The 14,532-nt window shown below is 31.7% G+C and overlaps 2 protein-coding genes across 2 annotated transcripts; both read right to left on the bottom strand.

Annotated features, from left to right (window-relative positions):
- Positions 1–130: 130 nt before the first annotated feature.
- Positions 131–5,347, bottom strand: LOC105128910 (probable aminotransferase TAT2). Its single transcript, XM_011030768.1, has 7 exons — positions 4,991–5,347; positions 2,416–2,755; positions 1,839–2,057; positions 1,599–1,658; positions 1,225–1,380; positions 1,052–1,145; positions 131–572 (listed from the first exon to the last, which is right to left on the bottom strand). Exons 1-7 carry the CDS (start codon positions 5,257–5,259, stop codon positions 454–456), a joined length of 1,257 nt encoding a protein of 418 aa, XP_011029070.1. The 5' UTR covers positions 5,260–5,347; the 3' UTR covers positions 131–453.
- Positions 5,348–7,516: 2,169 nt separating this feature from the next.
- LOC105128901 (probable aminotransferase TAT2) lies at positions 7,517–10,234 on the bottom strand. Its single transcript, XM_011030750.1, has 7 exons — positions 9,861–10,234; positions 9,216–9,558; positions 8,894–9,112; positions 8,641–8,700; positions 8,394–8,549; positions 8,209–8,302; positions 7,517–7,966 (listed from the first exon to the last, which is right to left on the bottom strand). The coding sequence occupies exons 1-7, from the start codon at positions 10,127–10,129 to the stop codon at positions 7,848–7,850; spliced, it is 1,260 nt and encodes a 419-aa protein (XP_011029052.1). The 5' UTR covers positions 10,130–10,234; the 3' UTR covers positions 7,517–7,847.
- Between the last annotated feature and the right edge of the window lie 4,298 nt (positions 10,235–14,532).

Below are 14,532 nucleotides of genomic sequence, written 5' to 3'. Positions count from 1 at the left end.
ATTATACACTGTACCAACCGTTGAAGGTTTGGAAAATCAATGGGGTTACTTGGTGGAAGGCTTGGATGAGCTGGGCTTTCTTCTCCTTGTTAGAACACTTGGTGGCAAAATATAAACACACTGACAAGGATTCTCAAACAAGTAGAGATGTACTCTGCAGATCATATATTTCACGGTTTTAAACATAGGAATTGAAGCCCTTTCTAATGTTTGGTAAATTTCACTAACCACAATACCTGATTGAACAACAACTATATTAGGACATTCAGAAACTAGTGACACTTCAGTTACTAGCAGGAAGCAAGCTTGCTGATCTCCAGACCCTTCTTGCTTATTGACTACAGAGACAGGGCATTTTTATGAATTTCTTGGACTGACCACTAAATCTAAGAAAGGAGCTTGAGAATCAACTTGCAACTATTAATTCTCACTGCTCGATGCTTGGATAAAATCTTATTGTATCTTGGCATGCCTTTCATAAAAGGCTTTTAGCCTCTCAAGGCCAACTTCAAGCGCCGAAGGCTCAATGGCAAAAGTAATGCGAAGGAAATTCTTCATTCCCACAGCAGTCCCTGCAAGTAAAGTTTGTCAGTACAAGTTTCAATATTGAATTCAGTAACTTTTGAACACCAACAATAAACACATTTAGAAATTATGCATATGTGATCCCACAAATATTTAATGTAATGCTATACAAACAAACAAATCATAACAAGTTTTTCATACAAACAGTTGCATTTTTCACAGGAGAGTAACACTTTACTTGACACATCGTTTGTATGAAAAATTGATGATATCAACACTTTACGCCGATATCAACAACAAATTCTAGTGTGAAAAGTCTGTTTATAGATCATTTTCCAAATTAATTAAGCTCATATTTGCCCAACAAGCCTAAGATTGTCGATACCAGCGTTCCTTTCATTCCTTGGTGTTCCCCCATTCGTTTAGCATATGAAATGAAAAACTGGTAGCAAGAGAAGTTCTAAGAATGTGATACCACTAATTTAACCCACCACGATGAGAAACTTTGTGCCATGAGATGCCTTACCTGGGAGTATCATGACTGATTCCTCTTTAGCAAGCTTAAGACAGAAGTCCATATCATCACCAATGCCTTCCAATGAAGACAGGTTTAGTTTTACCTGTAAAAGTAATTTTAATTTATAATTATCTTCTTCATTTGTAAAGGAAAAAAAAATCTATAGTATATGATACTCTCACCATTACAAACATAGAACCCTCTGGTTTATGCGACAAAGTAATGCAAGGGATGTCCTGGATTTTCTCATAGCATATGTCTGCGGCCTCTCTCAGTATGTTATTGATTTTTGTGAAGAAATCCTCTGTAGTGTTGTCAATGATTTGAGGAATTGCACCCTAAGAAATAGCGAAGCTTTGTCATATTTCAAAACAAGCAGTCGAAGAGACATGGGGTACTAAGAAAGATGGAAGACAACGTCTCCGTTAAAGAATTTATCAATTGAAATTGAAGGTTTACACTCGTAAGTCAGGATGAATATTATTATAGAAGCGGCTGAAAGATCAATCCAATACTGTGAATATACTGTTTCGGAAAAGCATCATGAATTACAAACCTGAATGAATGTTACAGGATCAGAGGAAATGTTGAGACATCCCTTGATTGATTCAACAACCTATGAAAAGCAAACAAAATTGTTAATGCGGTGGCGAAAAATACAGAATTCATCAGAGGTTCTCTGACTAAGAAGAACAAGAGACTTCCAAACATGTGGCACAACCAGTCAATTCCCACATAATGGAACAATGCCAATTCATATACTCTGAGAAATGGGGAAGAGAGAAAGAGAACCAACCCCAGATTCTTGAAGGATGCCATTAGGATCACTTGTGACAAGCCAACCAATCCGCCAGCCAGGAACAATCCATCTCTTTGATATAGACCCTAGTGTAAGGACAGGCACAATTGATCCAAAGACTCCCATTGGCACAAATGGAGAATTCCCAAATGTCAGATGGCCATAAACTTCATCAGCAATCACCATAATTCCAAGCTTTCTTGCTGTCTCTGCGATCTAGTAATAAACAATAAAAAAAAATGACTACTAGAACTAAAAATGATAAAAATGACACAATTACAACTTCATTTGGTAGCCGAAAAGAAAATATTATTAATGTAATTAACAAAATAACACAAAATGTAGCTAGTGTGAGCACATGCTCCAATTAATGCAACCCCACATTTACATGTAACCGCACAATATCATGCATGGACACGAAGAGACTAAAATGCAGAAACCAGCAACATAGCTTGCGAACCGATAAGGTTTCTCAATTATTACATAGAAAAAACAGGATTGGATCGTATCCTTGCTTCATTTCAAATGGGAGAAATATAAAGCAAAAGAAAAACAGAAAAGTAGTTTTACCCACCTTCTGTAAATGTTGATAGCTGTAGACACTTCCACAAGGATTGCCGGGGTTAATGACAACCATGGCAACTGTATTCTCATCTGCCAGAGCTTCAACGGCATCAAGATCAACCTCCCAGCCCTTTTCTGGGATAAGATCAAAATGGCGAGCTTCGAGATGACTATGTGCAGCCCGAGCTTCATAGTATGGAAATCCAGGTCTTGGAAGCAAAATGTTGGCACCAGGTCGAGCAAGTACAGTTATTGTGATTTCAATTGCTTGTGTGCAACCAAGTGTAAGAAAAACATCATCTGGTGATAACTTGTATGGGAGATCACGATTAAGGTAATCTGCAACACTCCTGTGAGAGAGTACAAAATTACATTCAATCAGGCAATTACGAAATGCCCTTCAAGGAGTCTTGCTTCTTAGGATTTCAGTAACCGTTTGCTTTTACAACCACTTGATTAAACGAAGGCCACTATTATAATTCAATGAATAGCATCATTTCTAACCTCTTCAGTAAATTCGGAAACTCCAAGTAGAATATAATAAAGAACATGGTATCAACTTGTTTACAGCGCTCACGAAAAAGGCCAAACATAATATTTTAGACTAATAAACAATTTTCGGGTAATGATCAACATATGCTTCACGTTCACAAAAGCCTTTGACAGAATCAGATGCAAAATTGCAAATTGTTTAAAAAGAGGAAGTTAAAATTTGATAGTGTATTACCAGAGAAACACATTTATCAAAACAATACAGATAGCATTACGATATTGTTGTTAGAATTTAAGCTTGTAATACGACTGAGTCTTGGAACAAAAACTTGCAGTTGTTTACTTGGATAATGTTTGGTTATTATCTAACATCAAAAGAGACGGAGATAGTTGGAACAGAGTGGACATGTCTCTTTGCTTTCGTGTTATGAAAGAACATAAAATTATTTCGAAAACAATTTATTTTTATGTTTTTATCTCTTCCCGCTAACAAAATACGTTTCCATCTTGTGTGATTTATGTTACATATCGGAGTAGTTACATGTCTAAAAGAAAACAAAGATAAAGGTATGAAAAATAGAGCTACGCATAGAAAATGTAAAAACACTAAGAAATACAAATCGGAAAAGCCATCAAAGCTCCACAGTGGAAAAGCCATCAAAGCTCCACAGTGGACACTGCAATTCCATTGAAGTTTGATAAAATTTGTTCATCAATTTTCTTGAACCAATTAAACTATTGAAGGAACATGAAGACAAAAGGAAAATGGCAGGTTTTACTTTGTTGACCATAAAAATGTCAGGCTACGTAGGATGAGCAGAATGCAAGTCCTCTAATGGCCTAATATTCTATCCTCCTGCTAGTCAGCTCACCGATTAACTATAAGTGACCGGGATAGTGCACCTGATTTTATCATAGTTTTAGAAGACGACACCCTAATAAAGACTTCAAGATCCTCCTTCTAGCAAGCATGCACATCAACAATGGTCTTAAGCATTTCTAACCTGGTTGGTGGCCCCCCACAAACTGGTGGGTGCCGGATGTGGGGCCACTAGTTTTCTATGACTGAAAAGTCCTTAGATGGTCTCGCCCTTTTTTTCCTCTATAGTTCACAGGGAGTTGAAGCCACAAACCAGTGTTGTGCTGCTTATGGTAGGCAAAGCATTCATGTCAAATAGTAGAGGTTGCCTGCTCTGTACTTGAGCTTTTGCAGATGCCTAAAGAGACGATCTAACATATTGTTGCATGGAGCAGTAAAACTCCCATGTAGAAACGAAAAAATGTTAGGTAGGCCAGCAATAGAAAAATAATTAAAGTAAGATTCTCCATTTTTTTCATTTAAAGTTTGCCAGAACCCCGTGAAGCACCTTCTTACCTTCATGTCTCGATCTGCTACAAAATCAATGCATAAAAACAAAGAAAAGACTGAAGTACAACAATGAACAAGTACTCAAAGCCTAGAAGCAAGCATCACCGCAATAAAATAATAACTTAAAGATATTTTTGACATAAATAATTAGCAGCTCGATTTCAATGAGAATCCTCCATTGTCCTTTTCAAAAACATTCAATACAAAAGACGTGATTGACTCGGTAACAGCAGACCCCACATAATTTTTAACAAAACGATATCACTATTTATAAAAAATGACTAAATAAACATTGAAATAATGTCGTTTTGGCTTTAAAAAAATCAAGTTTAACATGATACCTAGACCATCTCAGGTCAGCGGGTCATAAATCCTGAAAAGCCTGAAAGGTTTTATAACCATGAGCAAAAGCAAGATGATGAGTAGCACAAGAGAAACACTAAGATTCATACCACCACATAATCTAGCAAAAGGCAAATGAAGCTTGTAGTAAATGATGTTCAACAATCAATGCCGGGAAAAGGAAATGTAGCAAAAACAGAAGCTTGTAATATACCAATATTAATTATATTTCCATGATCCTATCATAGCAATGAAAAATTAAAAATGATGAAAATTCATTGATCTTTTGGGCCGCATAAAAATACCCTGAAAGATCCCCCACAAAATAAAAAGAAAGAAAAGAAACTGACTCCACAGGAATCTGTCAAAGTGATTGGGTTACCTCCTAGCAGGAAGAAGACCAACAGTTGGGGCATAATGGTTGTACTTGGCAGATCTCACAGCGTCAACAACAGCCTCGTCGGCCACAGTTGTTGTACGAAAACAAGGAAAAGCAGAAGGGTCGCCATGGGCTAATGGTATGAGTTGTCTAGTATCTTCTTTGTTGAGATTGTCCAGTAAGACATTAAGAACTCCACGGACTGTGACTGCTGATGATGTGCTGAGGCTCTTGTTTGCTCGAAAACCCCATTTCTTTGATCCGTTTTCCATCTCTTACAAAAATGTTGTTGCGGCCTGTGGGGTTTCTTGAGGTTGTCTTCGAAGCGGGCAAGGGGGTGGCTGATGCTGCCGACGTTGCTGTCGTATTAATATATAGCCTGCACGCATGTGGGTGGTAATATTCATTGGATTCTAGGAGTGGAGCCCACAATTTATTTTCTTTTTCATTAATTCTGATGCCCATTTTTGCACCAAATAAAACCTAATAGAATATGGTTTTTTTTTAATAAGGAAATAGATAAATTTATTTTTTATGTCTTTATTTTTATTTTTCTATTTTTGACGAAATTCATGTTGGCTTTATAATTTGAGTTTTGCATTTATTGTAATTTGTATTATTGTCAAGTCTTGTTAGATTGGATCATGTAAAATCTAGTATGTTAAAAAAAAAAAAAGAATTGTAAGTTAATCCAGTGACTGAGAAATTTTATAATATTTTTAGAATAATAATAAATAACATCTTATTAATTATCTTTCTAAATTTATTTTTTTTTAAATAAATAAATAAATGATCACAGATATTAATAAAGTGTTGTGTTAAAAAAAATAAAAAAAAAAATGATCACAGATATTAATAAAGTGTTGATTTAACCGTTAAAATATTATATTAATATTATAATTTCAATCCTTAAAAAAAATATCAGTTAAAATATTGTTATTTTTCTACAAGATTAACATTATAATTTCAATCCTTAAAAAAAATATTTATTGGAATAAATTTTAAATAAAACTAATTTTATTTTTTAAAAAATAAAAATATTCATTTAAAAAAAAAACCACAGACTTAATTTGGTCAAACTTCACGTTCAATTAACACGTAGTGGATTGATGTATTTGTTCATGGTATCTCATGTTATGATACCTATAGAGCACCCTATAAATTATGGAAGAATCTAATTGATAATCATTAATACATTATGGATTAATTTAAATGAAAAATAAATCATAAATCCAATCAAGACTATACCTACAAGCAATGTTGAAAAATCCCGCTTGACATTTCAACTCATTAGCTCGTGACTCCAGCTCTAGCATGGCTGTGTCAATGGAAGAATTTATTTTTTAAAAAATAAAATAAAATAAAAAATTCTGCTCTAGCATGGCCGTGTCAATGGAAGAATTTAAATTTTAAAAAATAAAATAAAATAAAAAATTACAATCAATATTTTGGGTTGGCTGCATCCAAAATAAAAAGAACGTTTGGAAATACAGATGAACCTATATTTTAAAAAAATTAATATATTTTTTATTTTTTAGATTATTTTGATGATTAGTTAATTTTAAAACTGATTTTTTTAAAATAAAAAAATATTATTTTAATATATTTTAAAATAAAAAAAATATTTAAAAAAAAACAACGACTACACTTCTAAATAGATCTGAACTTCATAACTATTTTCAGAACAAGTAAATCATTTCTTTTAATGTTTTCCAAAAAAACACAAAAAAAAAAAAAGAGAAGTGATTACATGCAAAGATGTTGATAGTTTAGACTTAAGACATTCTCCATTAATTATTTAATGTGCATAAACCTCCATGCGTTCAAAACCAACGGGCAAGGAGATGGTTGAATATTTGTTTTTGACAAGATTTTTGCAGTAACGTCACGTGATCGAAGATTTCTCATGAAATCGCCGAATTGTTAATTTGTTCTTGGGAAGGCTTTGTGGCAAAAACAAATACAAACTCATAGAAATGTTATTTTATGATTAAAATACCATTGAAAAGAATCAAAGTTTAATTCGAAGACTTTCTAAACCATAAGAGTTTGCATCAATCTTGCCTAACCAAAATTATTTTCCTAACCTATATATAAAGTAAACGGACAGCAACTCTTTTTTTATATAAATTAAATATATTCTTGAATTAGTTTCTACTTGTTGAGATCAATATTATATTTGCTTATAGCTTATTTGAAAAAAAAATTAAAAAAAATTTCTACTATAATCAGTTTTCACTTCTTCTTTTTTAATATATAGCCGGTTTGTTATTTTGTAAAATTAAGTTCTTCATCAAAAACCTTGATTTTTAAAAATAGAAAGATTTTAAAAAATGTACATCTTTTTTTCATTGAGTTTAAAGTGTGTTCGAGATTGAGATTGGTTTTATTTTTAGATATTTTTAAAAATATTAAATAAATAATTTTTATGTTTTTTTTATAATTTTTAAATATTGATATCAAAAATAAAAAAAAACTTTAATTTATTTCCAAACAAAATACCAAAGCATTACGCAGCAAAGTATTAGGCACACAAATACTACCACTGCCCCTTTAAAAGTGTACTTGTTGGGAGGGCTTTCACCTCCACGCTCTCGGCTAGAAATGGGATTAGTCTCGGCCCAAATAGACAGGTAAATGTAATGTCAAAAGGTTTTTTGAGGCAAGAAAATCACTTCACAATATAGCTTAAGAGATCTAATTTTCTGACAGGCCATTACACCTTGGAGATCCGACGAGAAGTTGTACTTCTCCACAGCCTGTTTTTATTGACAGAATAGCTAGTAAATCTAACATTGGAGCATGGGAATCAACGAGCAACTATTGATTCTCTTCGCTGCTTGATACTTTAGATGAAATCTTACTGCTTCTTGGCATGCCTTTGGCAGAAGACTTTCAGCCTCTCAAGGCCATCTTCAAGTGCTGAAGGCTCAACAGCGAAGGTTATGCGAAGACAATTCTTCATTCCTACAGTAATTCCTGCAAGATGGAATACAATGTCGTAAGGATGAGTGTCGATGGTTGAATTGATCAATCATCAATGAACTGCAATGTTCAAATTAAAACTTAAATGGTTAGATAACGCCACATGAATCCGACAAGGACACCAAGAATGAACACATTTAGAGTTCACATTTTAAGCTTGTAAAGTCTATAAAGCTCACATGTCATCAATATAGCCCACCCCACATCAGAAACTTTGTGCCATTGGCCTTGATTACCTGGGAGTACCATGACTGATTCCTCTTTAGCCAGCTTAAGACAGAAGTCCACATCATCATCGATGCCTTCCAACAGAGTCAAATTCAATTTTACCTGAAAAAGAGTTAATGTTTTTAATTATTAAAGCACCATCTTCTTCATCATATAAAGGAAAAGAAATGTGATGAAAAGGTGATGCGCTCACCATTACAAACATAGAACCTTCTGGTTTATGAGGGCAAATGATGCAAGGGATGTCCTGTATTTTTCTATAGCATATGTCTGCAGCCTCTCCCAGTATGTTATTAATTTTCGAAAAGAAATCATCCTTTGTATTTTCAATGATTTGAGGAACTGCAGCCTGACACATATCAAGGATTCATTATATCAGTGAGATTCTAAGCTGGAAACCAACACTATGCTCTTCAGGAAAAGTATCATGAATTACAAACCTGAATGAAAGTCGGAGGATCCGAACAGATATTGAGGGAGTCCTTGATTGACGCAACAATCTAGGAAGAACAAATAAATATGTTAAGAAGCCAAGATTACAAGTCCATATTAATGCAGACATAGATGTCATCATTAAAAAGAACAGAAGGCTTTGAACCATGATGGGATAACAAGTCAGTTCCCACAGAATTTAAAAAAAAAAAAAAAACCAACGTCAAAGCATCTACTTTGAGAGAGGGACAGGGAGCCAACCCCAGAATCTCGAAGGATGCCATTGGGATCATTTGTGACAAGCCAACCCATTCGCCAGCCGGGAACAATCCATCTTTTCGATATAGATCCAAGTGTAAGGACAGGCACAGTTGACGCAAAGACTCCCATCGGCACAAATGGAGTACCCCCAAATGTCAAGTGGCCATATACTTCATCAGAAATCACCATAATTCCAAGCTTTCTTGCTGTCTCGGCAACCTGAAATTGAACAAAAAACATTACTCCAAGGGGGCTAGCATAACCACGCGCTCCAGCTAATGCAGATTAAAAGATGGGAAGGAAGAGATATAGTTTATGACACCTTTTCCAAGTGTTGATAGCTGTAGACACTTCCACAAGGATTGCCAGGATTTATAATAACCATTGCAACCGTGTTCTCATCTGCCAGAGCTTCAACAGCTTCAAGATCAACCTCCCATCCTTTTTCTGGGAGAAGATCAAAATGCCGGACATCAAGACAACAATGTGCAGCACAAGCTTCATAGTATGGGAAACCTGGTCTTGGAAGCAAAACATTGGCACCAGGTATAGCAGCCAAGACTGTTACTGCAATTTCAATTGCTTGTAGGCAACCAAGTGTGAGAAAAACATCATCTGGTGATAACTTGTATGGGAGGTCACGGTTAAGGTAATCTGCAGCAGCTCTATAATAAAGAATTCAAAATCACTTTCAATTCAGAGTATATTTGAATATTCTAGCCTACAATTAAGGAGAGTATATTGATTGATTGATTGATTGATTGAAGACACGGTGTCTGAGGTTCCTACAGGATGCATGCCAAGCTTAATCGCTTCATGTCCAATAAAACTTCATCACCACAATATTGATGCAAATTTAACATAAACCACAAATCAAAGCTGCTTCAGTGGAAATTATCAACACGGAGAAATTTTCAAGACAGAGAACATAAAAATCTACACACACAAAATAATTCAAAGTAGATACCTCCTAGCAGGAAGGAGACCAGCAGTTGGAGCATAATGATTGTTCTTAGCAGATCGTACAGCATCAAAAATAGCCTCATCAGCCACAGGTGTAGTCCTGAAGCAAGGGAAGGCAGAAGGGTCACCATGAGCCAGTGGTATAACTTCTCTTTTGTCTTCTTTGTTCAGATTTTCAGCTAAGCGGTTAAGAACTCCACGAACTGATATTGATGCTGTTGAGTTCATGCCTTTCTTTGCCTGAAAACCCCATTTCTTTGTTCCATTCTCCATGTCTCACGATGCTATCTGTGTTTGCAGTGCAGATGAATAAGCTGTGGCTGGTTCTTCTTGTCGCTGCTCGTGTTGGATGCATAGACAGCACAAGCTTCATAATAAAAGGGAGTTTTATCACGTTTGTAATTTTTTGTCGAAAAAATACAAATAAAAATTCGAGTAATCCTTGCGGGATAAAACATTATTACGTAACCCTTTGACTAGCCTTGATCAGTGACCAGTCTCATCCTCAAATCTAGGGCTCCTTTTTTTCCATTTTCTTCTAAAACAAACATGTTAAAAACATGAGATTGAAGAAAGACTAAGTAAAATCTTAAAAACTATAGGGACCAAATTAAACCTTCCTCTGACATATGATCCAGTTTAAAGTTCTGATCAATCTAACACAATCTACAATTATATTTTTACTGTGAGAATTAACCCAATTAAATCTAATTAAATTGCTTAGACCAAATTAAAACTATGGGTCATTCTTGTTAGAATCTTCTAGATTCAATTATTGTTCATGCACTGTATTACAGGCCAGCCTTTCTAAGACCTTGAAATAAAGAGCAATTTTTTTTGCTAATGAGACAATTTATAATCTTTCCTTAGTCAAATTATGCTTCGATGGCAATGCTAACAGACACCATCTATTCTTCACTCCGGTTATTTCGAAGCAAGGTTTTGATTATGACCGAGGTAGGTTAAATTAGATTAATATATTTTTTTAAAGGAATATCAAAAGAATGATATTATGAAATAAAATCAAGGACTAAATTACAAGTCATTTGAATTTTTAATTAAATTATACCATGTAATTTCATGTAATTAGTTACAATGTATTTAATATTATAATAATAATTGTTTTAAAAAGTATTTTTTATTTAAAAATAATATTTAAAAAAAATTATTTGTAATATTAACACATTCAAATGATTTAAAAATATATAAAAATTTATTATATTTTTTCAAATAGTGTTAGAAAGGCTATGCAAAACATGTTTTTAGTTTCAACTTAGTCCCTGTAATTTGTTAAAAAACTCATTGAATAGTCCTTATGGGATCAAAAATCACTACATAAACCTTTGACTAGCCTTGATCGTGATCAGTTTCGTCCTCAAATTTAGTGCTTCCTTTTTTCCATTTTCTTTCTATTTCATAAAAAAAGAAAAGGAGGTTGAAGAAACAAAAACATGAAATTGAACAGAAGTCTAAGGTAAATCTTAAAAACTATAGGGACTAAGTTACAACTAAAAAAATTAAGAAAAATGTACTTTAGGCTCCTATTGGCGGATCTATCAATTTAAAATCCCAAAGCCCAGGTTTGAAAACGAGGCCACACCTGCTACGCCACTAGTGTTTTCTAGAAAACCTATTAAACACGTCATCACCTGTGACACGATTAAGGTTCTAGCTGCAAATTGACTGGATTAAAGGTAATTTTGGTATACTATAGTTTAAAATATATTAAAATAATATTTTTTTTATTTTTTTAAAAAATATTTTTAACATTAACATATTAAAATAATCTAAAAATATAAAAAATATATTATTTTAAAATAAAATAAAAACTAAAAAATTTCAAAAACATTTTATAATTGTTATATCAAACATTGTCTTAATCATGATCAAGTAAAATGGTGTTGTTTCAACTATGTAGATGGTAGTCAGGTGATAAAAACTTGAAATTAAGGAGTTTGTTTTCTTTGTATTTTCAGGTTCGAGTCCTTAGTTGCTTATATACTGATCACTAAAGATTTACATAAACCGTGATATACATAAACTGACTTGAATATCTATATCAACCTACAGGTTCGAGTCCTTAGTTGCTTATATAATAATCACTGAAGATTTACATGAATCGTGATATACGTAAGCTTGAATATCTATATCAACCTAAAAAAATGATGATATTTCGAGATAAGAAAAAAAGTTATAACAATGTTATTGTGAAAAAAAATCAAATCAAGTATTATTTAATTCAATTTTTTTAAAAATTTTTAATATATATATATATATATATATCAAGTTTTTCACCCGCCCACAAAAATAGACATAGTTTAGCAAAGGATAATCCATGATGAGAGAAGAAATTCATTAGAGGCCATTTCTGAGGAAGGATTTTCCAAGGTTGCAGCCCAGAAGTCTCGGAACAGGGCTTGGTTTTGTGGAGTTACTGTGCACAGTTTGGATTAAAAAATATAAAAAAAATCAAATTAATTATCCTATTAAAAAAAAAAGGTAGTCTTTCGTTATCCTGACTGCCATGAATCTTCCTTTGGATTACCTTAAAATATCTCTGTTGATGAGTAGCTTACAAATATATCAAAGCGTTTGTACTTTTTATTACAATTTTCTAGCAAATTTATTTTTAAGTTTATGAAATTGTTGTGCAGTAAATGCGTGTTTGATAATATTGTTTTCATGAAATATTTATAGAATAAAAAAACATTTATATAGTATATTTTATTTATTAAAAAAATCAATTTGTGTTGTAATGTGAATAAATAGTGATGTTTTATATTTTTAATAATAAAAATAAGTAGATACTTAAAAATTTAAATAAATTATATTTTATTTGTGAATTGTTATTAAATCCTACTCTACTTGATTTAATTCATATCTAATTTAGGTCTAGTTTTATATTAAATTTAATAAAAAATGATAATAATATTTATTTTGATTTTTATAATAAAAAAGTCAAATGATATTATTTTAATATTTAAATTAATTTATTTAATTTATAATTTAAATTTTAATTCGGGACACTAATGGAGCCGGATTTTACACCTATATTAGGTATAATGAATTAGCATGAAATTGTTGCTTTTTAAGAAGGGCCCAAACTGACCCACAGGACACGACCGATCATAATTTTCTAATTTACAGTCCCAATTTTGGATGAATGGGGCGTGTTTACTAGAATCTTCTAGATTCGATTATTGTTCAGCCATTAAAAGGACATCCCTTTTGCAATTTGCATTCTTTCCCCCAATGACACAATTTATGCTCTTTCCTTAGTCATTTAAAAAATATATACCACAATAACATTGTTTTCAAAAAAAAATTATAGAGATGAACCGAATAAAAAACTAAATCAATTATTATATTTATTTTGATTTTATATTTATTAAAGTTAAGTTTTATTTGAATTAATAGATTTTTAGTTGTGTTATTTTTTATATGATTTGATTGAATTCATGCTAGTTTTTTGGTTTTTAAAATCTAAAATAAAAACATAATCCAACGGAAGTTTTTAACTGAAATTATTCAGTGAGTTTTTAAAAAATAAAATTTTTGGTGTGATTAATTTCAAGTTTCTTTTTATAAATATTTTGGATAATTTAATTAATTAATTTAGTTAGTTATTAATGCGAAAATCAATAAATTTTTTGTATAATATGAGTTTGATATTATAGTGTGGTATAATTTTTTAAAGTAATTTTTATTTTGAAATATACTAGAAGAATTATTTTTATTTTTTTACATTATTACATTAAAATTATTTTAAAACACTAAAATAAATATCAGTTTAATTTTTAAAAAACAACAAGTATTTTTAAAACACTCCCAGATATAGGAGTTCAAATCCTCCAGTGGCAGTGATTTAATCCGATAACGTCAGAGTAGAGATAAGATATTTTTCGTTGCCATCTCTTGCATGTCACGTAAACTAAGTCTTTGTTAAGAATTGAACTCTTCACCACCACCAATGAGGTAGCAGCACGAGGGTTATGTTTGAAAGGTACAAACACGCGCTTGTAAAGGAATATATGGAAGCATCGTAGTCGGACAATACAGTCACGTAAAAACAATAATATTTTTTTTTAGCGTATTTTTTAAATTATAAATTAAAAATAATATATATTAAAAATAGTGATATTCTTAAAAAAAAAAAGACAGAAGAGATGAGAAATAAAAAAATCATAAAACACATCAAAATATTAATTATTACACCACAAATTATACCAAAAAAATTTAACAAGATTACTCTACTGACTTTAAAGAAGATCACTAACATTGACTCTAATGGGTTATAATAATTATTTAGAATTAAGTGTGATTTATTGAATTATTATAAATAACGTTTTTTTTGTGTTATTAAGTTAAAATTGTTATGAAAATATTTATGGTATATAATCAAAGTTTTGATATTTTTTTAAAGGTATTATATATATATATACTCTCTTTAATATTTTTTCAAGAAGTTATTTTAGATAAGTATAATAAGTATAAGTAATAAAAATTATATTTTAATTATGATATATAAAAATTGTCTATTTTTTTTTTTAAATTAGTTACTTTATCTATATTTTCAATTAAGTATGATAATTTTTGTTATTACGGATAAATAAGATTTATAAAAATGATATTATAATTATGATATATAATTTTTTTTATTTTCAATTAAGTATGAT

This window comes from Populus euphratica, unplaced genomic scaffold, assembly GCF_000495115.2.
Source record: "Populus euphratica unplaced genomic scaffold, PopEup_1.0 scaffold11.1, whole genome shotgun sequence".
NCBI classification, from domain to species: domain Eukaryota; kingdom Viridiplantae; phylum Streptophyta; class Magnoliopsida; order Malpighiales; family Salicaceae; genus Populus; species Populus euphratica.
The sequence above is the reverse complement of the archived record's forward strand: the minus strand, read 5'-3'. Positions and strand labels throughout refer to the sequence as shown.